We start from the raw sequence: 27,908 nt of genomic DNA, 5'->3' as shown, positions 1-27,908 counted from the left end.
TAATTAAATTATTAAGAAACACACATAGTTATTGTCTTATAATTTGAGAAATTCCAATAAAAAGGTTTTGTCGATTATTGTACTTAGCCGTCCGATAAGTCCGATAGTGCACGACATCATAATACTTTTACCATGACGATAATTTATTGTGTATTACAAAAGTGTGCAACCGTCGTACCGGACGGGTAGTGAATATTATATTTGATATAACGAGGTAAGTATGACGTTATATTATGTTATTATATTATGCATTATTGTGAAAACATTACGTTCGTTTAATATTGTATATGTCGGCGAAGCATGTAACTTAGTATTAGATTAAATTTTATTTGTTGCTAAATGAGGGTACTGCCTGCGCAACAATATGTTGTCCACGGCCGGCAGAAGCAGATACCTCTTGTTCTTCACCCCGTCGTCTGTTTGCGCCTGTTCTGTTGCTGCCGACGACTGCTGGTGGTCCCACCCGAGCTCTTCAGACGACCACTCAGTATTCTCGACGTTCCCGCTGTAAATCACAAAAAAAAAAAATAGCCATTGAAACATTGAGAATATAGTGAAGTTGGTGTATAAGTTTGTACAAGGTAGTAGGTATGTTGTTAAATGGTTAGACGGGCAGTAACCATAATAAAGAAGGTAATAGTTCTGTAAAAATGTTCAACAGGTCCAATAAATGGGGACCGTAGTAATTTAATCCGCTGTCACAGCCGGGTCAAGACGAAGCAAAACTCTTAGAGTTATTTTAAGTTTTACTGAATCTTGTTAAATCGTCTTACATTAATATAATGTCGAAAATCATTTTATACAATATATCTATTTAATACTTAATCGTATTATACTAGCGGATTTGTAATCAGTAATAATGTAAAAAACGTCTGCTGCAGCTTAAAAAGAATAAACTCTAAACGATCCAAATGTATATATACATAGTACAATCACCTATTTAAAAAAAAAAAAAAAAATATATAAGTAGAATGAAAAAAAAAGTTTAAAATAATTTTAATATGTAACTAATGTATATTAAGTAAGTATATATTACTGTAATAATAATAAAATTTATTGATGATAATTAATTGTTGGTAAATTTGTAATACGCACATTTTATTTAATTAATTTAAAAATACATATAAGTTTTATTCGCTATTTTGAACTACAAAACATGTTTAATTTGAAAACTATTTTTGTAGACATTCAGTGATTCAAAGAGATTGCTGTGAATACTTAAAAGTTGGCTGACAGGTAGTTAGATATTACGTTACGTGAATAATCAAATCCTGCAGTTACCTATCAATAAATACTATTAAATTGAATTAAATGGCATTTAAGTTGATAGAATTTATTTCTATTGTTACATTTTACAATAAAAATATTAAAGTTTTTTAGTATAATATATTATTTGCTGCATCATTTGAGGGGACGTCAGTACGTCACAATACATGTGTTGTCTCAGTCTAACATACGTAAAACATACCGAAATAGTATTAAGCAGAATCAAATTGTTTGCTTTTATCTAAGAGTGAATTAGTTCATTAAAAAATTTTAAGGTAAAAATATTATCTATCCTTGTACATTAGTTTTTAACGATAATTTAATTTTCAAATAGGCTATAAGTAAGAATGTACAATATTATGATTTAAAAATGATCACAATTTGATCAAAAAATGAAATATCGTATAAATATAAAATGATGAAGTTCTTACTTTTAATTTCTATGATAACTTAATTTACGCTAAGCCAACAAATAATTACACCAAAATTGTTCTACTGAACACATATTTGCTTATGTTAGATACTTAAATATTTATGAATTGTAAACCGACGACATGTGGGTGATGTTTTCTTAAACGAAATAACAAATTATCGATGTAAATTTTTAATATAATATCGAAATCGTGTAAAAATTATTTTTTTTGATGGTTACTATGAAAGAGTATCTTTCCATTAACAATAGAAATATAATATAATAGCTTGTGAAATTATTTGTTCTTATAAATATAATGGTTAAAAAAAAAATAACTTGACATAATTAAATTAATTTTTGTTATATGCATATCAGTAATAAAATGTATACTTATAACTGTTGTAACCTGTGGAAAATGGACATACATAAAAAAATATTTTTATTAGTTGTCTAATTAAAGGCCTTATTTAATATATTATAAAGTTTTTAAATTATTAATGAAAAGAAAGAAAATGTAAAAACTAAACACTAATATAAGTCTATAAAGCTTAAAACTAATAAGAATGCTAGATAAAATTTAGTGTAATTTCACGTATAGTTGTATAAATATTATATATATATATATATTTATAATTGAACTTAGTCTAAATTTATTGTAATATTATACGTCCATGTTTAAAATTAGATTAAATATGTATTTAATATTTATATATATCGTGATTTTTTTTTATCGAACAACATTTATTACTTTAAAATCTATTAACGTTTTCAAAAATATTATTTTTACATAATATTCTATCAAAATAAAACAACATTTTTTAAAAATAATAATATATTTTTCAATCTTTTTCATTGTTATAAGATTTAAAGTTTTTACTTTTTTGATTGACAACATGCATTTTTAATTTCATATTTTGAAAGAATTACTCTGTAATAACTACCAACCGTGGAAATACATATAGTAAATTGTTTTTAAAACTGAATTTCAATTAATAAATAAATAAATACTAGATAATAAAAATATTATTTGAGGCGTATTGCGTGAGAATTTGTGATGGAAAACATCGTTGTAGACAGACTTTCTTTTATTTATGCTTTAAACGACAACATCTTATTTTTTATTATATTCATTAGAATATGGTTCTTCGAAATAATATTTCCATGCTTGAGAAGTGTTCATAAATATCAGCTTGATAAATAATCCATATTTTAAAATGTATATAATACATAATCACTCGTTTAAATATCGCTCTACACAAAGAAAAAGTTTTTTAAACGTTCTTATTTTTTATACATAAACATATTGTATAGTATTATAATATAAATTCTTAAACTTAGTACCTGTGTAATTTTATCATTATTTTTGCTGAACGATGAGAGATAATAAAACGCCTTTCCGGCACAGTGTGTTTTATGTATTACTGTTAAAAAATCCAAAAGAATTTTTAAATAAATGAGGGTTAAAGTAATTACACAATAACAATAAACTGTTTTTATTTTCTATTACGAACGAACACATATTTTATTATGTTAGAGATGAATAATGATTACAAAATAAACTTAAGTACCTAAGACCCCAGTATCTATCGACATAGAAACCTATGAAGCAGTGCTAAAAATAAATTTGATACATTCTAAAAAACATATTATTTATTATGCATAATAGGCGAACAAAATGTTTTTAATTAATATTTATTAATTTCTAAATAATGTTCAGGTCTATTAACTGTGAAAATATTTTCAAAGTAAATTATAAATATTTAGTAAACAACATTAAGCATTAAGTGAGTTATTATGATTGCAGTAATAAACGTTCCTCCATATTTAATTAAAATTATAATTATCATATTTTTTTAACCCTCGAAAACTAGGGTTATATATATATATTTTTTTTAAATGTTATTTACATAAAAATATTTTTAAGATTAGTAACATAATATATTATACATCTATAATTTCTTTTTGCAGTAGAAAATAATGAAAGATTAAATTATAAATAATATTAATTATAATGATATATTTAAATAAATTATACGTAATGTTAATTTTTTCAATCTTAATCATATTTATTTTATTGAATAATAATTTGTATACAATGATTTAACGAAATTTCTTTTGACTTAAATGGTTAATTATTACCTAGATTAGTTTATGCATGATAAACAATGAGATTTAAAATTATTTTGGTAAACTATTGATTTTGGCAGTTTAATTATTATTTATTATACAACGTTTTTATAGAAGACTATAGACACTCTACTTCTATTATATAATATATTTTAATAAATTTATTATTAATATTTTAAAGTAATGATGAGATTTAAGTTAGTTAATGGCCAATAAGAATCCCTGCATTACACAAAATAATAAATAATATTGATGCGGCAAATTATAGACTCCAAATTATACTTAGTCATATTCCAACACAATGTATAGTGACTATATTATGTATACCTTAAAAAATATAATAGGTTACAAATTTACAATTTAAAGTTTTATGCATTACAGAATACCTAACAGTTTTTGTTGGCTTAAATATACTCTTGTATATGACAAGACCATTGTTAATTTTATATTCTTTGTTTACTTAAGTTGTATATTATCTATTATACTGGTTTTTAATTTTAAATCACATTGTTTTTTTGTTTATTGAATTGTAGTTAAAATTTCAAAGACAATAATAATTGACAATATTAGATTAGAATTATTTGTCATAAAAAAAATGTGAATAGTAAAAAAAAAAAAAATCAAATTTTGTGTATTTAATAGGAAGTAAATAATTTTTATATCTACTAAAAAAAAAAATCCATAACAAGAATAATAAATGAGATAAGTTCAATTACGTTTGAACTACGTTAAATATGAATTATTGTTAACAAAAATGTGATGTGTTTTCAGACTAAAAGTGACAGACTATTTATACTTGTCAAACAGGCTGACAAGTATTTCGAACTAATCACACTAAGCGGAAGTCATAATGAAAAAAGAGCGAAAAAATGGAAATAAGTAAAAGTTCTTTAATATACAAGTTAAGTATTGATGAGTGACGACAAGAACAGATCGCTGTTAATGATACCATCTGCATTTAATTAATTTACATTGATGGTGATAACCATTATACATAACTTTGAATTCAAAACTAATTAAAGAGTATATTCGTTTTACAGCAAAGGTTTTTTTGGTTATAATTCTTTGCTAAAACTACATACTTTGAAGATAGAGCGTGTGTTAAAAAATATTGTTCGAGGGCTTTTAAATGTTCTTAGTCTGAAACCGAATGGGAGTGGTATCAATAGTTTTTCCTAGGAAATATATAATAACTTACTGACAAATTTAAATAATTTAATTTATTTAGTTCTTTATATTACACCATTTTTACATAAGACATGATTAATACTCAAACACGTTTTAGTTTTTTTTTCACATCCATAGAAAATATAATATATAGGTACTGTATGTGATTCATATATTGCAAAAATATTAAACCAAATAGAAATAATAATTATTTACAAACGAGCAATGAAGTAACATAATAACTCAGAGGCGTTCTCAAGATATTTCAATGGAGAGGCATGAAAAAAAATGGTTACATAATAAGCCGTAAGGGTAGGTTAGGTTTGGTAAATTAAAGTTAGGAAAATAAAGAACTTGAGGGGGATCTATCCCCCATATCTCCCCCCCGTGAAAATACCTATGTAATAACTTAATTACGGCGTAGGCGAGAAAAATACGTAGATATTGATTAAAATTATAAAATTAACCGAATAAGTAATATTTGTTGTTTAGTGTAACGCTAATCAATCTTTGTATACCTATTATACGTATTTCTTACAAGAAATGCCGCTGATTGAACTTATTTTTTGTTTAATTTCGTTTTTAATATTTTGATTTATTCTACACACATTGCAAACATTGTAATGTATAATGCTATAGATAGCTACAAGTAAATAGTATGCAGCTAATAAATACCCAATTGACTATTTAGATTTAATTTGGTAAAAATTTAAAAGGATGAAATAGAGAATAAAAAAAAGTCTCCACTGAGCAATCTATTATTGTACCATAATAATGACCTTTATAATAGACTTTCAAAAGCAGTCTCAATTGTTAGGGTGCGTAATATACTTATATATTATATATAAATGTAAAGTTATTCGCTGGATAGCGTTCATCCGTTGAAAAGCGTATACCTATAGATTATTTTCACCATACTGCGGTCAGCTTGATTTTCGTAAAATAATAATATATGCAATATACTTTAAATATTAAATGATATGAATGACAAATCGAATGTACTTCTCCGACTATCTCTAACATTTCCGATGTTACCCTTAGTTTTTATTACGAGATTCAATATGATGCTATTATAGCGTAAATTTAAATTGATCGAAAATCGATAGTTCAGTAAAAAAAAAAAAAGTTGTACCATTATTAAGTATTTAACTATTTAAATTCTATTTTTCAGTTAAATGAGCTTTTAATCATTGCTGTGATACCATAAACGAATACCGAGTAAATTGTTACGGTAGATTGTAATATAATTATTATCCTTGACCGATTATTAAAAATCGTCGATAACACTTGATAAAAAATAAAATACCTTTTTGCTTAAAATCGAAATTTCCTGTAGCAGTTTAAACTAAATCCTGTGACGTAATCCGACCCAATTCAAATATATTATTAATACAATATCAAAATTACGTCATTTTTGGAAGATTTCTTTGAGAACTAAACATAGTATTATTATAATGAAGACTTAAAAATTGATATTGGTTTATTTACAAAATAACATAATACTCGTAAACACTTTCACGGTTTGATATTTTACCTTTATATTGTTATTTTTATAATTGGTAAAATTTCATTACGAGCGATGTCATCGGTATATATTACGTTTCAGAATTTGAAATTAAAAATAAGGTTTTTTTTTTAATGAATAAAACCTTATTGAAACGAAAAGGATAAATTGTAATTCACATTAAAATATATATTGATCATATTTAAGCGCACACCTGATAAAAGTCATACATCATTATAACGTATTAACAATGCTTTTCGTTAGATGTTCGTATTTACCAGAATAGCGAATTAAAAATAATGTCTCGTGATATTCAAAGTAGATTTGTTTAAAAAGTTTGTTTTAGATACATCACATCATTAATTACAGATGTGCAACTATTGAGTAAACAGACGCTAAACCGAAAATACCTATCATACGTGTTAAATGTTTATACACGATAACACGCATGCTATTTAGCGCAAACAAAATATATACTGGCTTAGTTGTGAAACGATGTGGTCGAAAAGATTCAATTATAGATATGAAAAGTTTAAAATATCAATAATTCTCTGCAGCAGCATCCGATATGCGAATGCGGTTACCATAAAATTTAATCAAAACTTGAAACCGACGAAAGCGTCACGCGATTTATGCGCATGTCCGTCGTATATCTATTATAACATATTAATATTATTATTGTACACGCACGCATTGTATAATTGATGTATATATGCAGTCGTGGAGAGGTCTGATTTGCGCGTTAACACGTTTCAGTGTCCGGGATTTTGTCAAAGCTTTGCACAGGGGGGGAAAAAATAATAGAAAAACGATAAAAACTATAAATCTCTTGACAAGCGCGCGTGGGCCGAACAACTGTGGTACAACACGTAGGTACATGCGTATAATATTATGCCGTACTACAGTCACGTCGAAATCGAGAGAGAGAGAGAAAAAACCACCATCAAAAACAATGCAATAAAACCATATGTTCTATATGATGTACAATAATGCTGTGCGCTATGCTTTGCCGACCATAACTTGATTGTAGGGGATACACGCGTGTTCGTTATAACGCGCGAGGATTGCTGTTTGGTCGAAAACATTTAACCAGCCGCTGGTTTCGTACACTCATATATATATACGTATATATATATATATATATATATATATATAAATGTCGACATTCGAATGTAATACGCGTACAACGTCTATCAGAGTCGGGCGCGAGTACGTGCGATTTCGGTAATGGGTAAAAAGTAAAAACACTAAAAGCGACGTTCCTTCCGTCAAACACCGGTTGTATTATTATCGTTATTATTGCTGTTGTTGTTGTTGTTGTCGTCGTCCTTGTTGTTTTAGTTGTTGCACACTACTGCTGTGCATATTAAACCGTTTCATTTTTTTCGTCATTGGCTATAATTGCATAATATTAATTAATATTAAATGCCGTTGTTATCGTTAGGCCGCGAGAAATGTTCACCGACTTCGAGAAAATATTATGTTTTAGTCTAAATTTCAATCTCTCTCCTCCACGCCTTTAATCACGTTATTAGCTGTTATTTTTACATAATATCCCTCGTAAAGCAGTCACACAAATTACATGATTATTATCTCTTGTTCTATCTTGAGGGGGAGGGGCGGACTGCGGATGGAGAAATATGCACGAGCTTGACCGCGGGCCATACTCGCTAAGGTATTTGCTGCACACAACGTCAGTGACAGTTCGTGTCCAGGGCATTTTACAAGCGACTGTACGCATATTATATGAATAACCATCTTGTTTGCTATGTAATATGTATTATATTATGCAATATTATAACTGAGAAATCTTTATTTTGGCATATTTATTTATCTAGGATCAGGTTTGGAAAATAACGAAAAAAAACGTTTAGATTATAATAAAAACGCTCGTGGAGACTGAAGCAAAACATGTAGTATCTGTCTGTGGTAAGCGGGTATGTATCAAATTTTATTAAATATGTATTATAATGCTATAAGTTAATTATCGCAAACAAGTTATATTAACACGTGCAACCGTTATATTCCGAACGTGTTTACTACTGATGTTTTTATAGAAATGTTTTTGAGGTAATACGCTTAAATTATATCTTAGAAACACTGAGCTAATTTTCCTGCCAGTATCATATTTTTAAGTATTTTATATCATATTTATTTAACTATTAGATTATTATTGTAAAAAATTCACCTAGTATTAGTATAATTTTTAGTGGTTGGTAATAAATATATACACAATTAACCTTTATATTTTTTATTTATTACAGAACGGGCCACAGCTTAGAGAACATACAACTTATGTATTAAAAAGTATTATAAACTAATAAATGTACACAAATATTAAATAGAATAAATTTGAAATTTGTAATACTTTATTGGCGTAACTATATATATTGGTCAGTTATGATAGTAATTTATTAATAGTATAAAGAGAAGATAAAAAAAAATATTAGGACTGGCAAAATAGGGGTTTGAAATAATCTTGTTTAAGTATTTCGGAACAATCTATTGATCTTTTAATAAGAAAGGAATACCCGGTGCTGAATTACTTATCTAAAGACTATAAACCTAGCTTATTCAATACCGGTACTGGGATTAGGTACCAAACCATAATGTTTATGAATATTAATTTAAAAAATATAAGCCACAAAACCTAAAAACGTTCATTATACTTTATCAATTTGGCTCTTATGCGTGTGTCCAAAATTATATAAGTGGATTCTAAATAACAACATAGAATTTTAGAATCAAACTTACAAGTCCATGGCTTATATTATAGTGTTGTGCCGGCACAGAATAAATAATAATATAACTGCACATAATAAGCACGGAATACTCATAATTAGATGAAACATTTTAAAGTAAAATACCTATATTTTCTTGGCTGAAAGATTCTCTCAGGTTCGATAAATTACATTTACTGAACCTACATTTCATATTTTTCTACGTGGACGTCGCAAAGGATTTCACGAAGACGCACTAGTTTATTAAATTACGATAAGAGAAAAAAAATACTTCCCAGATAAAAAATCTAAGGGTTGCATATTATTACTTGTGGTCTTATACAGAGACTATGTGTGTAATATGATCCAGCTATTTATTATCTCAGACAAGCAAGCTATATCGATCCATCAAAACTTTATCGTGGGTCAGTCTACAGTTTACGTGGGCTGTCTCCATCCTCGTTTAAAATATCGTGAATGTCAGCATGTTTATGTACAAAAATCTAATTGAGATGACGCGACGGGCATACAGAGTTATTATTTATTGTATAATAAATCATAGCTATCAATCTATCATCATATTTTATCTACAAAATCACTAAATTATACGTGTATTAGTGGTTTTAAAACCCTTGTCAAATGGCTTTTTTGGCCGTCACGTATTTATAGTCATCTAACATATTGAGTAACATATCTACGTATAGGTGAGAAATAACTTTATATTATTTTTAAATAGTTCAATAATTTCCTCAAAATTTAATATTTTTACATGATACAGTTTCAACTTAAAATCAACAAAAAAAGAAATTAAAAAATATATATACATATTATACATAATATATAAATTAGTTATTAATAATAGCGTTGTTTGTATTCTAATGAAATTATTAGTTGAAATAGAATTACTAAAGTTTAAAATTTTTTGTAAAACTTTTTTTGAAACATCAGTTTTAAAAAAATATTAATTAGAATTTAGCGTATTATAAGCCCAGTCTTTGATTAAGTTGTGTAATACTTTAAAAGAATGTCTTTCAATTAAATTAAATTTAGTTTCTTAATATTGTATTTTAAAAGTGATTAAAAAGTATAAAACATTGAAGACAAAGAAAATATACGGGATAATATACAGAGACATGGTTTATCGTATGCCTGAACACAAGGTCGTACCTAAGAGGGGGGTGTAAAAAGCTTAAAGTAAACATACTAGAAAATAAAACTGAAAATGAAAAATATATTTGAAATTGGACAGTATTCAAATAAAAATGTAAGAAACTATTAAGTTAATAATAAGTAAATGGGTTTCTGAGGTGGGTTATATTGCTACCAGCAGGTTACTAGTTGAAAAACAAAATCTAAAGTTTCAGCTAAATTGATTTAGACGATTTTCCTTGTTTGCTTATACAACAATATATGATCAAGAAGTAGTTTGTAGATATTGTGTTTTATTTGAATGTGGTTTCCAAAACCATTTAATAAATAATAAGTAGAAAAAGACATTGACATTTTCTTATAAAATAACGATTTAATATATTTTCATAAAAATAATGTAATATTAAGTGAAGATTTTACTTCATACATATACAAAAAATCAACCAGATATTAGTTAACAACTTGATGCTGAAAGAGCTAAACCAATTTCTGAAACTTCTTCATATTGTACAAACAATTATTTTTATGGTTAACACGAGTTAGCTTATTGTGGACGAGATGACTCCAGTCCTTTTAATTTAAATTATATCGAATCTGATCATAACGATAGTAATTTTAGAGTATTATTACGAATGCACGTTTCACGTGAAGGTCAAAGTTTAATTAATCATATTCAAAATCAGTTATTAAATACGATGTATATTAAACCTAAAATCCAAAATAATTTAATTAATATCTGTGGAAAAATAATGCAAGATAAATTAGTTTTATAAAATTAATGCAGCAAAATCGTTTTCAGTTTTAACTGATGAAATTATAAATATCTTACGTGTTGAATAATTAAATTTATGTATTAAGTACTTAGATACAAAAGATATAGTTAGTATAGATAATAAAATATTTTATTATGTTTTGTGTAAAGAGTTCTTAAAAATTGTTCTTATTCAGGGTTTAACTAGTCAAAATTTAGCATCAGTAATATTACAAACAATGCAAAATCTTGGAATAGACATTAAATATATAATTGTTCATTTGGTCAATAATGGCGCTGCTTCCACGAGTGGTTACGTTAAAGTCGTACAAACGAGTATCAAGAAAACCCACCAGCGTTTTACGCACGTCGCAGTGCTCATTCGTTGAATTTAACTTATGCTCATTCATGTAATGCTCTATACATAAGAAATTGTATAGGCATAAATGTGTTGGAAATTTTATCAAAAGTTAGCAATGAGCTCAGATTTGTTAAAAACCCATACTAAAAATATTGTTTCAAGTAGACTAAATTGACATTGATGTGCGATAAACGCTAGATAGAGAACCATCACGATGGAATGTTAAGATTTTTTGAAGTTTATAAACCTATTGTTGACACTTTAGAAGAATTACAATTAGTTAAAGATATCGCTACATCTTCGATGACATTTCAGTTGTATGCAACTATTTTGAACAGTGAATTAATTTACTTTAAGTTTAGTGATCTCTAATATCCAATTTTAAATGAAATTGCTTCTGCGTAAAAATCTATAGTCAATTAGATGTAATTTAGTTGAAGTTGTAGAAATGATATTAAAGGAGCTTGAATATTTATGTCTAAACATTTCAATCAATTTTTGAAAAAGTAGAATTTCTTATAAAATCTTATGATTATCAAGAAAAAATAAAAATTGTAAGAATAATTACTCGTTTACAAAATCGTATAAATATAAATATTGACTGTCCAAAAAAAAGTGTTAGTACTGCTATAACGATCCCATTTTTTGATGATTTTATAACTCAATTAAAAGAACATTTTACTAATCATAAATAAATAATATCATCTTTGTATTTATTATTTCCAAATAAATGTGTAAATTTGTCGATAAATATAAGTGATCTTAATTTGTATTTAGATTTTTCGGACTTGATTTACTAGTAATTGAATAAATCTTCAAAAAAAAAGGGATAAATAAATTTATATCAGAATAGCCTACCGAAATACTTTAGACAAATTGTTTCTAACAGTAGCTGAAACTTTTTTTTAAACATTTCATTTTTGTTAAAAGTTCTGATTACTTTACTAATGTCATCCGCAACGTTTGGAAGAGATATTATTCTCTAAGATGAATTAAGAATTATTTTGTAACGTTACCGCTAAAGAAAGACTAATAGGCTTAACATCAATTAGTGTATATAAAAATATTCATGTCGACCCTAGGGAAGTAATCAACTGTTTTTTTAGAAGAAAAAAATAGAAATTTAAAATTTGAATTGTAAAATTTAATTAAATTTAATATTATGTGCTATACGTATTTAAATAATTATCAACAACTCTTGTTAATTTATGTATGAGTGCTCAAAATATATATGTATGTTTAATTGCTTTAAAGCATTTACAATTTGTTGGTTATTTTATACACCACTTAATTTTGTATAACCCCTTTCTCGAAAATTTGTTTTCTGGGTACGGCCTTGTCTGTGTATATTTGATTATTTCATATCTATCGACTGCCTTTGTGTACAAATTAAAAAAATCATCTACGGATTTGATTAGATTAGGTTAGGTTAGATTTTCATTTATTTGTTTGTTTAATAATAATTTAAATTTAAAAAATAATAAAAAAAAAGTAATATTTTACTTCTATCTTTTTATTTGTAATAATCATTAAGTTAATAATACATGGATAACAAATAATAAATTAAATAAATATTATTTAAATTATTGCAAAAAATGATGAAATCATATTTAATAATATTAATACGCATCATATAATGTTATTATGTGGCTTGGCGTGGTGCGTTAGCTGCTACTGAGAGTAAGTAACGACCACAGCTACTAGCTCCCGGATGGGTGACCACTCAGGATCATAGTGATTAAAAACCTTGCCACACATACACGTGTTTGCTATCAACCGTAACAATCGTAAAATACAACCTACTGTATCAACCTCTTACCCCTTACCATAGTTCATAACCCCTACAAACAGCTAATGGCCCTAGTTGCCGGCTTAAGTTCAATTAAAAAAAAAAAATATATATTATTATATGATGGGTATGAATATCTAGTCTAATGTGGTTACCAATATTAGATTTAATAATACAAAAAATACTTCAATATTGACTATATTATTTGTTTTGGCAAAAAATGTAATTAAAATATAAGAGTACATTGATTGTTGGGTGTTATATGAATTATTATTTTCACCACTTTTCTAACACGGCGCTCTGTATATGCAATTTTAATACAATAGAATATACCTACTTAAGAGGATACCACACCCCTATATGTTGTCTTTGTCTTACAAACGTACAACATGACAAATTTTCGTTCAGTAGAACCAATTTTGTGTGTTAAACTTAAATATCAAAGTGAAATGATGTATGATCAAAATTAAAAGAAAGACAATTATCTGTGTTATTTTATGGTTTTTTTTACGATATTTTATTTTTAAGTGAATTATTAGCGTTTTAAACATTAATATTTTATATACTCATAACTTGCTTAAAAATTAAAGTATTGCAAAAAACTGACGCAATAACACAAATAATTTTCTTATATTTAAGTTTAATAATAGGCTTTTTTTTTTCATAGGCAATTTTTTAGTTAAATACCATAAAATTGGTTCTACTGAACGAAAATTTGCCGTGTTGTATGTAAAACAGAAACGGCATATGGAGATTATGCTTTCTCTCAAATGAACTTATTTTACTGTATTAGGAGCAGTTTGATAATATTATGATAAGATTCAATATGTACATGATTTGACAGTAAATCGTTATGTTAGTGTTTACTTAATACTTCAACACTTTTTCGTTACAATGGGAAATATAATACATAAATACAACATTTGTCAATAATTGTATTAAACTCCACTTTTTTAAGAATAGTTTTTTAATTTACTCGTTCTTACTTCTTACAAGTAGTCTTATATAGTCTTTGAACTATATAGAATTTAAGCGGATGTAAACAGATTTCTTTGGATGTCGAATAGGCTATACAGTATGCACTTTTAGGCATTCGTGAATTAGTATTCAAATATAAATTCACTCTATCGAAATAATTTAATATCAATGATGCATAATATAAATTAACGTTAATCCTATTACTGTTCGTTAGTATTTAATTTCGGAATCAGGTAAAAGTGTAATATTTTTTCTCTATAAAAACCCTAATGAAAACATGTGTCGTGAAATTCCAAAGTACACATTTCGATATTTTTAGCATTAACGATACATAAACAAAAATCTTTCGATTTAAATTTAATAAGCCTGAATTACTGAGAAAATGGACCACCTGATTCATAGAACAGAAAATACAAACACACTCGCACACACATACACACACACACACACACACACACACGCGCATACATAAACCGTGTGAAACGTGATAATAATATTACCGTTTTACACAATATAAACATTCGTGACTCTTACTCGGAGGTGGTGGCGGTGTCGGCGAAAGTCCTCTTGTTTATGTCACACTGGAACGACGACCCTCTACCGTTTCGCATGTAAAACGAATGAGGGTTTCTAAAGGACGGCAGCCAGCCGAGTCGGGCAAGCGCGGCCAGGTGCCTCTTTCCGTAGCCACTCTGGCCGGTGCTGCCGAACGAGTGATATGAAGCCGGTGACCGGGACGATGTTGAAGTGAATCCTCTAGGCATCCAACCGCTGCGTGACAACGCACCTGCACGCACACACACACACACACACACACACACACACACATACATACATACATACATAACATACACACGAGCACGGCATCGAGAGTCAGTCATTGGCGCACACGACAGTAAAAAAAAACACACGGTTGACTTTAAATGTTGCGGTCTTGTAAATATGAATAAAATTATGATGGATGATAGTATTATATTATCATTATTATTATTTATATATATGCAATTTAAAAATACGACTACTCATAGAATGCATAATATTTAAATATGGAGAAAACACGAGACAGCAAAAACAAATCTCTACGACACACATGATACTATAATAGACGTTATATAAGTAGGCGTTTAAGAAGAGGAAAATGCGGAGTCTGATATAGTTTATTATGTATAAGTAGGTACAAACAAAGTCTACAATACACGTAAATCGTAATATTATCACATGATAATCCAAACTACATTTAAATTTTTCCGATAACCATTAACAGTGTATACGGTTATCACAAAAAAAATAAATAACAAATAATAAACACAACACTTAATCATTATGTACTACATAGAACGTTATATTGCCCAAGGTATAATAGGTATACTTATGTATAGACCGTATAATATATACATATTATGGTTATGAAGTTGGTATATGTTATTGGGTTATAATACATTTATCAGATTATATGTTACACAGAAAACTTGAATCGAGTTGCATTCTTTGCTTTCAAGCTATGTACAAACTACAAACTAAGCACAAAATATAAACTCGTCATTTATTACCTATTTGGTAACAAAAATCATCGCGTTGTAAATAGTTTATTAATTGTCCAACAAAACTAAAAGTAGTTACTCCGAGAAAATAATAACAAAATATAAGTATTATTTCAGTAACGAATGAAAAAGTGTCGCCCGACAAATCTCAACGTGATTTCCAGTTATTTATCCCGATTAATAAAACAACGGTATGTTTAATGTTAAGCTTTGTAACTTTATTGCATTTTATCAGAGAATTTAACGATTTTTTTATTTTTATTTTATTATGCTTCATGAAAAATCGAAAATAAAAATGTCTTTGTCATAAAACTATTTTTTTTTCGTCTCTTATTATTATCGTGTTTAATATAATAAAATATTCCACGGCACGTATTACACTTACCTACGTACAATAATATTCGATTTTGTAATATTGGGATTTACGCGTTGAACTTTATCTCATTTATGTATAATATATCCAAATAAATTTTGTATTAAGTAAATATATAAAAATACATAATATGATTTATTCACAAAAAAAAAACTATATACTTCAAAAGATCTACTATGTGCTTGATCTTTCATGTATTTTCGTGTTGGGACATAAAAGTTATAAAAATCTATTTATCTTAGTTATTTTTGATTTTGATTTTTTGATTTTTCGAGGAATTAATGGCGTTTTGCAATCATCTTATATGAACTTGACTTTTTTTAAGATAAAAATGATAAATTAGAGTTATGTATTTTAAAATAAGTTACCATTTATTAAACTCGTACAATTTGCTTCAAATAAAGTAATGTACTTCTCATAAGTACGGAAAAAAGAAAAGAAGAACTTATGATTTATTTTAAAACAAATTATTTAATTAATAGTTTCAAAATAATATGATACCTACTTTAAAGTTTAAATAAACGTAAAATCATACAGTTGTAATTATAAATGTATATGTAATTATAATTTTTGAGGGTATTATTCAATAAAATATAAATATTTAAACACTCTAATATAATTATTTGTTTTAATAAAGACGTTATCTATAACGTTGTGAAATATCTATTGATTAAATATCTTAAACAACGATTATATTATGTAGATACACAGCCATTTAAAAAAACACATATCATTGTAAAATTAATCTATTTATAGCTCCAATCTACATTTTTTATATTAGATGTATTTATATAATTTATGTTTGTTAGAATTCCTTCATCACAAAATCATAATGCTTATCTGAAGTTTTATATTAGTTGGTATTTAGTTCTATTATAACGTAGATTACAAATGATTACTTTTAGTAAACTAAATTCGTAATAAATATCTATAATCTCAATATTTTATTGAAGATTATTTACTTCTTAATTTACAGGCTTAAACAACATAGATTACGAAAACATGCATGCAAATTATGAATACTTAAAACATCTATCTAAAACGAAATGAACTCTGATGATGACCGACAGATGACTTAATACTGTTATTACCTTTTGATAGTTTTACGGCTAAAATATTATTTCAATAATTATCTACTATTTATTTCAGTGATTGTACCTGTAACTCCTTGCTTGCTTAACGCACAAGGTTTTATGCACCTATTTATGTATTTGCCATAAGGTAACCTTTTAAACAAACCGATAATAATTGTTACCTACTCAATATGTTAGGTAGAAAACAAACGTTTTACGTATGCAAGCAAAGACTCGAGCATTATCAGAGTTCAATTCATTGTCAAACTCCATAGACTGTAAACAAGATTTAGTCGTATATAACACTCAACAGGCTTTTTCATCACTAGATATAAAAATTCATAGACTAAGCGTACACAGAATGTAAATTTAAAAAATTAAATTATGTCGCACACATGTATTCGTATATAATGGTTTTTATACGCGTGTATTTTATTAAATTCCACTTCTCTGTGAAAATAAAAAAACTATAAACAAATAAATGACTAATTTAATAAGACCTTGAATACTAAAAAAATATGTTAAAAAATAAAATAAATATATATTTTAACCGTTAAGCGAATAGTCAAACGAAGAAACTTAGTAAGTATCTTCTATAGTTTTTAATTTCCCCGTTCTCCGCTTCTCATTCTACAGAAAACGAATATTCTTACTATTTTTATTATTATTGTCCAATCAATGCTGATATGATTGTCTCTGTATTGTTTACGTTTGTTTAAAACCATTTATTTACGTTCACAAATGTGCAACATATTAATACTACTCAATAACTGTTATTAATCACGATAATGTCATTGATCACATAAATATATACTCACCCAAGTATCTCTTTTGCAAAGGATCTTGTATCAAGTCATCAATAATACTTTGCAAGCTTTTGCTACCTTGCATCACGGGTATAAACTCTTCACTATTTTGAAATGTTGCGTCACTCCTTTTGGGTTTTTGGCCATTTTGTAAGTTCCAGTTTTGGTTTTTCGTCGACGACTCTGTGGTGGGTTGGAATCCATAAGGCAATCTTCCTTGTCTCAGCAATGAAGAAATGTACCGCTTGGCGACGTACCTCGGGCTGTTGTACCAAAACGGCATGTTATCGTTCCGGGCTAACGAGCCCATGAATCGTTTAGCAATATAGTCGTCTGGCGATGAATCTCCGTCAGCTGGTTTTACATCGTCTTCTTCGCGCATTTCCGGCTGGAAGTAACCAGTCTCGATTAAGAATCGGATGTGATCTAACGAAACTACACCATGGTTTTCGAACACTTCGTCGGCCATGTTGGTCAAAAACAGCTCTACCTTTTCTGGATCATATGTCGTCCCAAACTTTTCCAAAAATTGGTCCAATATGCTCCTCAAGTCCGATTTAAATTCGTCACGGAAATCAGGCTCGGAAGTTGCTTGTCTTTTCATTACCCCAGTTAATGCCAAATTTTTGATCTCCTTAAAAATATAAATAAATAATTTAAAATAATAATCAAAAATTAATGGCTATGACAATTAGATAAAAGAGTTTTTTTTAAATACGTTAAAATAAATAAAATTATATACACACTATACATTTATAAAATAATGTTTCCAATTCTATTGTAATTGGACCAAGTGTAAATTATAACTTATAAGTTATAATGATAATAGAATACTAAACTATTACTAAAATTTAAACATGAATATCAAAAATATTTATGAAAATATTTAATTCATAGCATAAACATTGAATATATATTAAAAGTATTTATTAAAATAAATTACGTATAAACTCATAAATATTTTTGAAAAATATGACTAAAGTCTTTATTGATATTTTTAATAATTATTTTATATTACATTTTTATTTTCATACATGCTCAATAATTTTAGATAAATGTTAAAATTATGGGGTCGTTTATGATTCTATAAAGAGGAGACTACAATTTTATATCAATAAAAAAAAAAACATATTGTATATATTGTATAAAAGTATTAAAAATGTTTTTTTCATAATGTATACATATTATATGGTTGTATAACATCTGACATCAAGGAATTTTAAATTTTTCATTCCGAAGTATTTTTATTTATAAGATATGTCAAATAATATAAAGCTGTATAATATGTTATAATATTAATACAAAAATAAAATAAATCAAAAACATTTTAGTTAATGTTTAATAACATTTTATGATAATGATTCAAAAAAAAAATAAAAAAAAAAATAACCAATTAATTCCAAATTGGCATTGAGTTATGAAGTTTTAAACAAAATTTTAAGTTATAATTTTTTAACTTTAAAATACATTGATATACTCCTATTTAATTTTTTATATTACTTCAATTAAACTCATAACGGATAACTAACTTTTCAATTAATAAAATAATAGCTAACTCGTTATGGTGATTGAGGTGTATACTTTCAAAACTGTTATCGTTACTCCCTAGTCGCCATGATCGATGTTGATGTTTGTGTTTTAAAAATATTGAATGTGAAACTGTTGAATGTCAAAATTCCGAATATCGTATTATTACATATAGTGTTATTCTGCACAATCGAATAACATTTATATAAAATATTTTGATACATTGCTACTATAAATAAATTGTAATAGCGACTTTTTATTATAAAGTAATAATATTAGGTACCAATAACATTATGTTTGACACGAGTTATAAATCAAAAGTCAATAATGCTATTTATAGGTTTCAATATTATTTAATTTATGATGAATCATTGATACGCATATTGTTTGATATTATAAAAAATAAAATAAAAATTGTTTTTCACAGTACCTCTACTACCCGATTTCTTTGCTCTTGGATGGCCTTTGAGTTTGCATCGCTTGCTTGCTCCAAGACGTCCAACATTCGTTTCTCTTGAACCAATTTTTCAGGTAATTGTCCACTTTTGGCCAATGAAGCTAGTGATCGTTTATATTCTGGCAATTGTCCGGTTCTGGCTAGGGAATCTAAATTCCTCTTGTTAAAATTGAACGGGAATGCATGCGAGACCTGCCATAACATATAACCCTCAACATATTATACGATAGACAAAATTGGATTTTTTTGCTTTCAAAAACCACCGCAAAATTTTAGTCTTGTATTATGCGCTCCCCAAGACGTTCCATTTATCACGAAAACTGTATAACCCACATGTCAAGTTTGGGCTAATATTACGTTTTGGGTAGGTTCTTATTTTTTTTTATTACTTAAACATTGTTACATTGAAATGGTTACGTAGGGGTTGCATTCCATGACTATAAAAAAAGTCGGGTCATCCGTTACTCTGGTTGGTGGTTACTTTGAAGTATATCTTTACATACATTCCATGGTATTACACCTAACGTTAAGTGTAAATTGTTTAGACAAATGATGTCAATTTTTTAACATATAAAATATTTTTACTCTTACATTGAATATTACTATCCATAATAATTCTTGTGTTACTATTGTAAATTATAATAAAATAAGAATTGTTGATTCAGTATATTATTATGTAATATGTAAATATGTCATATAATATTATTATATATAAGTATCAATTAGAATAAATGAACTGCCTACTTATATTTTGAACGACTGTGTTAAATGATAAATGTATTATTTAAAAAAAAAAAGTGTTCATCTCATTTTTATTTTATATACGCTATACATATGTTACATAGGTACATACCAATATAAGAACTCGACTTATGTTATACATATTTATTTTTCGATTATCATATTTTTGTTCGCCGAAATATGATGGTTAGCTCTCCATTCAAATGGAATCGCTGACGTTGAGTTTCGAATCTTAGATCTATTCACACATTCTTTTTTAAATAACCTTTATATCAAAGGTATTCTTGTAGTAGATTTTCAATTTAAGAATATTTTAACATTATCCTTTGGGAATATTTTTCACATTTATTCTTATATTTTTAAAGTTTTAGATTTTGAGTGCATTGAGAAATGTGTATTGATTTTATAATGGTAGTTTTTTTCTGTTATAGATATTAATATGGTGGCAGGTATAGAATTTTTTGAATGTTATTAACATACATATATAAGATTCACTAAATAATATTTGTAGATTGAATTTTGAACACAAATGGTATTTGATAATGTTCTTATTAGAAGTTCTAATATTAGTCAACAAATTTGTGTTATCCAATGTAGTATGAATATCACGTTACTTAGTTTTTATTATTTTTGGTTATTTTATTTTTGTAATTTAAAAAAGAGGATATGATAATAATTATGAATAAAAAAAAAAATGTTAAATATTTTTTTATTTTATTTCATAAAATATTAAATAATACTCGTGTTTTTTATATTAAATAAATAATTTCACAATTAAGTGATTAATTATCAGGCGTATGATATACTGCATACACAATATAATGTATTCGAAGAGTGTGTAGTTAAAAGATACCTATGATTTTTCAACTAGACACATAAATCGTTCAGATTTATACAACTGATTTTATATAAAGTTATTGTATTATGTGATATGAAATAAATGTATTATGATGCGTGTTTGTGTATTATAGTAAATATTTAATTAAAAATTGGTTCATAGTTCATTGAAATTTCAAATTAAACGGAAGGTTGTAAAAATATATTGATTGCAGCCTATGGTATAAAAGTGACACGATTTAAATCGGTTCCCCTACAATATGAAGTAATTGCCTTTTTAATTGATTTTTTTCGTATAGATACTGCTCTCATTGAATGTCCTATGCAGACAGAACATAGGAGCACATTTGTCTGCAATAGGATCTACTGTCGAGGTTTTTATTTTTTGAATTAATTAATGACTTTTTAAAAATGCTTTTAAATTTTCTGATTTATAATAAAATAGGTACAATTAATATATTTATAAGCTTCTTACATGGATCTATAAAATATGTAGTTATCTTTCATTAGCATTTTACAAAATTAATATTAAACTTTGTTGCATATACTAACTAAAATATTATTACTTATATTTTTGTTTTGTTAGTTTTCTCATATTACAAAAACAATTTTTCATAACAGTAGTGTATAGGGTTATTTTTATTTATCTTTTTTTTTAATTTTAAATTTATTAACCAGTATTTTATTTAGATAAAACTATACCTGACACTACTAATTATAAAATATAAATTTAAATTATTATTAAAACAGGAATGATATACGTATACTATCAGTTTAAAAATATAAGTATTTCTTGTTTTTGCAAAGCTTAATATTTATTTTCGTTTGTGCAGTAAATAATTTTTAAATAATTAACAATAAATAAATTAAATATCATCATCAATACTCATATATAACTGTTTATTTCTATAAATTAAAGTATTAAATTGTCACATCAAAATGTCAAAAAATGTAATTAATTGTTTTTGCTTAATTCCTTAAGTACTTACCTTTTAAGACCATCGTAGTAAATAATCAAAATTTTCTCAATGTAATGCATCTATGTATAATTATTAAAAAAGAATAAACATATGTGTATAATTAAAATTCATGATTAAAACTAACCAAATCCCCAAGTAAAGTGTTGTCATTGGTTGGCTATTATTCTCGCGTATCTCATGTCATTACATACAGGCTTATTGTAGGTAATAAATTAATTACAGATTGTTTGTTTTTAAAATAAAGTTAAAAAAAAAATGTTTAATTATTAATCATATTTATATTATATTATAACCTCGTATTTAGTTGTAATATAAATTTAGTTAATACTTTTAAAAAATACATGTGTTTTATTAACCAGAATAAAAACGTAATTATTATTAATTTGTTATGTTTTGATTTAATCAGTAAAATTAATTACACATTTTAAAACTCATAATTAATTATAGATATTCTAAAATATTTGCATTACACCTTTTTTTAATCTCTAGTTTTACTCTTCTTCTACGTTGATTTTTAAAATGTTGAGTGAATAAAGTATTACGTGCTTTTTACTTGAATTCAAAAATTAATTTTTAAATTAAACAATTTAAATAAGATGTTATATTATTTCCTAATAAAATAATTCTAATACTATATTGAATATTATTGATATAATATAAAGCGCATACCTAATTATAATATTTATATTATTTTGTACCGTTTATAATTTTAAGATTTTTATAGAATATAAAATGATGGACTTAAATTATTATTTTATTGAATAAATAAATATTATTTTCTAAGCTATTATAAATTATTACTATTTTTAATTTGATTATTTAAATAAACTTTATATTTATTAATAGGTAATTGTAATAATTGATTATTTTAAGATTTAAAAAATAACCTAAATGTAATGAATGGTTAAATTATGAATTGGAAAATAAAATAAATTATTTACCTTAAAAGTAATAAATCGATGAAAAGATTTGAGGAAAAGGGATTGAAGTCGACGAATGGGTTACTTAGACGATTGACATATAGAGACACCAATTATTACGTAAATAGGAAAAATAAAGGAAAATATATGGAACATAATATTTTTCTTATTATTGAATAGTATATATAAACTATGTTACTTCAGATTTAGGCTAAAACAATATGTTTAATTTTCTGATAAAATATTAATAATATAAAATATAATTATATATACTCTCAAAGACAGACGAATTCTTTGTAAATTTAAAAAGAAAAATCTTAAATTGTCAAGTACGTTTAAAAATATAATTTTTAAATTATACATTTTGGAAACTAAAATTAATTTATTTTTATTACTCTTTAGATTGGTATTAAATATTTATCCTTCCCTAGTTAAATAAACATAATCGACTAGATGGCTGCTCCACAGTTTATAGCTGAGTCAATTCGTTTTTATATTAGAAGGTGGATACACATCTGATTTATATTTTAAATTTTCCAGTAGAAAACTACTAATATATTATATATATATATTTTTTAAATTCAGATTTGTGTTTATTGCTTTACACTATTATTGGAAATTTCAGTTAAAAATAAAAGAGTTTAGTAGTTATGCCTATATGGTTGTACATAACAACGCTATATTGTTATGAAATAACCCTACACAAGTTGTTACACAATTTTATACTGTACACTTACTGTTTTTCAAAATTACTATAAGTTAATACGTTAAAAATAATAAAATATTTTCACAAAAGGTGTAAGTTATATTTCTCATACTTGAGTTGTGATATGGAAGAACTACGAAATGCTATAATAAAATAATATATTATGTGAGGTAATTTCATATGAAAATAAATCTGACGAATTTTTATAATATAAAGTATTTATTAATTTTAAATTTTAGTTTTTGTATTTTCTTATACCTAAAATATAGATCTGACTTTTTAAAATATCTCTTAAAAATCAAGAACAATTAAATAAATGTAATTAAATGTCTAAAAATTACTATTCAAAGTAATTTGGTCTTATAAGATTCAATTATGGATTACTGCTTAAATGCCCAATCGCATTAAAATTTGAATATTTCAGTCGAAAAGAACAATATTAAAAGCTCCATTCTACGTCTTGAATGACATAATATATATTAAAACAGAAACCGTAATAATATTAAAGTAATTGATAAATAACCATAAGTACCTTAAGTATCATGGAAATTCTCTTTTGTTTACTAATTAGTTTTAGAAATTTTTTATAAAAAATATACTGAGTAGTAAAAAGAATTTATTAATTTAATGATTCACTTTTAATAATAATTGACCAACCATAGCCCACTAAATTATGTTTAAGGAACCATAAGCTTACTATTGTCTATTGATTCATTAAGTCATTAATGATTGTCTGATACACTAGTAATAGCGTCTATAACAACAATGTTGTTGAAATATTTTTTTGATCTCCATCGTCGGGTAATACATTAATTTATCAAGCAGGTTTCAAAATTTTTCTATACTTAACATTTCATCACATATAATTATTGCATAAGATTCTATTTAAATCAGAATTTTTATAAATAAAATACGTGAATAAATATTTGTTTTTAAATTATTTTTTTCAAAATGATTTTAGATAATGTTTTTTTTTTTTTGAGCACTATTAATATTGTAATAATATTTGTATGAATGGCATGTTATATTTATTGTAGCTATTTAAGGTAAAATATAAAGTATTTAAGCAAGCTAATCCATTTCTATTAACGGTTTACAAAAAGAATTTTTAGGGTTTACAATATATTTAGAGTATTTTAATTACAATTCATTACTCTTTAACATAAAACTATTTACTTTATGTTATTAGCATATACAAAACTGCAACATCGTAAATTATTCTCTTTTTTAAACCCTGCATTTTTAGATAATTTATACATGTATAACAGTTTAAATACATTTAGTTAATATAAGTCTAATTATTTTGAAAATGCCTATGTTAAACAAAATGATAATTTAAGTGACCGTAAAATTTATAAAAATATGAAAATATGTATACTTATTGCTTAAAACGACTTATATATTTTGAATAATATCAAAATAATAAAAATTATTTGTATCCTCAAACATTATTTTATACGCTCGAATATTAATTTCATAAAAACTTTTATTTCAAAGACACATAAAAATTTAATATTAAAATACTTAATGTTTAACTTGTTTTTAAATTTTAGTAAGAAATACGTATAAGAAATCTTGTTTAACATTTTTAAGTAGGTTGAAGTATTAATATCGAAAATTGTACGTATTTTTAACAATACATTAATTATCAAATATTTACGAATTTGATGAATTTCAAAAATTATAATTTTAAACTGTTGAAATGAATGTAAACCAAACTATTTTTAAACTTTAGAAAGAATAATTTATAATGAACCTTGAATTAAATTTTCAAACTATTTAACCTAATATAAACCTTTTCATCAAAATTTAAAATAAATAAAAGTCAATTATTTCAAAGGTCTATAAATAGTCAAAAGAGTCAATAAAATTATACAATGTCTAGAAAGCGTGAATTGTTTCAATATATTTTCATTTTGTCTTATTATCATTTTTTTTTTTTAGTTTTTCCCGATTATTAGTTAAAGTAAATTTTAAAAATACCAATTAGCTCCGTTTTGCAACAAAAACCATTCTTGATGTAAGGAAATTGCAAAAATGCAAATGAAAAGACAGGTGTATAAGTACAACATTTTTTTTACAAAAGCACACTATAGTAAAACAATAATACATTCATCACTCTACTTAGAATCTATATTTTAAATTAGTTTTTAAATTAAGAAAATAATCAATAACGGTAAGCCAACAATTTAATTATAATGTGATTAACGAATCAATCAAACTTAGGCAGATTATAAATTTAATACGAATTCGAATTTGAAATTCAAGTTGTTGTCTTCAAATGTATACAGTTATCACATAAATGTCATACATTGACATTAATCACGAATTAACACACTTTATATTTAATATTTGAATTGACGCCTAAGATTTATTTATTTATAATCATTCTTTATTTCATTTTATTTTCAAACGGTTTTTATAATATTGTTTTGACCATGAAGTGACTGCGAGCGTTTTATAATTTTATCGAACGTCATTCCTAATTCAAACACGTTACTAAATATTTTTATTTCAGACAAACCGAGTCCGTTTGACATGGGGTTTACTTCGGTAAATCCGTGTTACATATTAATCGGTCCGTAACGGTTACCTCGAGTAGGCAGGCCAAGGCGGCCAGGATCGCTGCGGCTTTCATCGGGCGCCGGCTAACTGCGGCGTGCTTGCGTAGCGTGCGGCTCAGGACGACGATGCGGATGCTGCGGCTGTACCCGTGTACCACCGACGACTTGCGGCGCGAATACTTTGTGACGTCTCCGCGACCGAATCCTGCTCATTTATCTGCGGGCGGGACCCACTGGGACGCAAGCGCCTCTCGGCATCGCGTGGCCGCGCAAAAAAAAAAAAACGGAACGGAGATCGGACGAAAAAACGCACACACATACACACACACACACACACGAGCGCGCGCGCGCAACCCACCCACGCTTACGCGAGTATTACGGGAAATCGTGCAATGTAGATGTATATAATATTATATGGTCGTCAACTATCATCTATATACTCATTGTGTAAGGTGAACTATATATAATGGTTTCGATGGTTCGACGGCACAACAGTGGGTCGGATCAATGGCAAAACGATTGGGGTATATTATTATAATAATAATTATTTATTAATAAGAAAGAAAATACTTACCCGAATAAAATAATAATATCAAACGTGCGTAATAAATATATAATATGTACTGTACAATTATATATAGTCCATACACTATACGTGTATAATATATATAATAAAATATATTTTATATGCGTATACCTATGCGATATTTTTGTAGTTTTTCGCGGAAAATTATGACTCCGAGGAGACCCTGAGGCTCGGATTGCATGAAATAATATATACGTATATATAAGTATATGACGTTTTCTATAGATGTGACGCGTTATCATACGACGCGATATAACCTCGTTATGGTGGTAGGAAGACGGATCGTTAATTGAACGTTGTACTGTAAGATATTATACGGTGATTTAGAACATATTTCATATGTGTATGATAAATTACGCACACACATACACATATATATGATAGCAAATAAGAATTAATGGAAAAAAGCTGAAAATTATTGAAATTAATGAATTTGTGACCTATCTATTCATTTTGCAATTAAATTTTTACATATTATTTTAAATTTATACGTAATTAATAATAATCATGACATAATAAATAAATTTAAAAGAATTAATACTGCATATTAAGTAGCAAATTGATACCGATCAT

The 27,908-nt window shown here is 26.3% G+C and overlaps 1 protein-coding gene across 2 annotated transcripts; it reads right to left on the bottom strand.

Moving 5' to 3' along the window:
- Nucleotides 1-251: 251 nt before the first annotated feature.
- Nucleotides 252-26,943, bottom strand: LOC112601114. 2 transcript variants are annotated; one of them, XM_025348549.1, is made up of 5 exons: nt 26,779-26,943; nt 19,975-20,193; nt 18,030-18,651; nt 14,759-15,011; nt 252-505 (listed from the first exon to the last, which is right to left on the bottom strand). In XM_025348549.1, exons 1-5 carry the CDS (start codon nt 26,821-26,823, stop codon nt 319-321), a joined length of 1,326 nt encoding a protein of 441 aa, XP_025204334.1. In that variant the 5' UTR covers nt 26,824-26,943; the 3' UTR covers nt 252-318. The 2 variants fall into 2 exon arrangements, with proteins under 2 accessions (XP_025204334.1, XP_025204335.1); XM_025348550.1 differs by lacking the exon at nt 14,759-15,011 and having other exon boundaries at nt 321-505; nt 26,779-26,942.
- Between the last annotated feature and the right edge of the window lie 965 nt (nt 26,944-27,908).

Source organism: Melanaphis sacchari, unplaced genomic scaffold, assembly GCF_002803265.2.
Source record: "Melanaphis sacchari strain LSU unplaced genomic scaffold, SCAv2.0 Contig74_pilon_pilon, whole genome shotgun sequence".
In the NCBI taxonomy this organism is placed as follows: Eukaryota; Metazoa; Arthropoda; class Insecta; order Hemiptera; family Aphididae; genus Melanaphis; species Melanaphis sacchari.
Note: the sequence above shows the minus strand (reverse complement) of the source record. Positions and strands in the feature narration are given on the sequence as shown.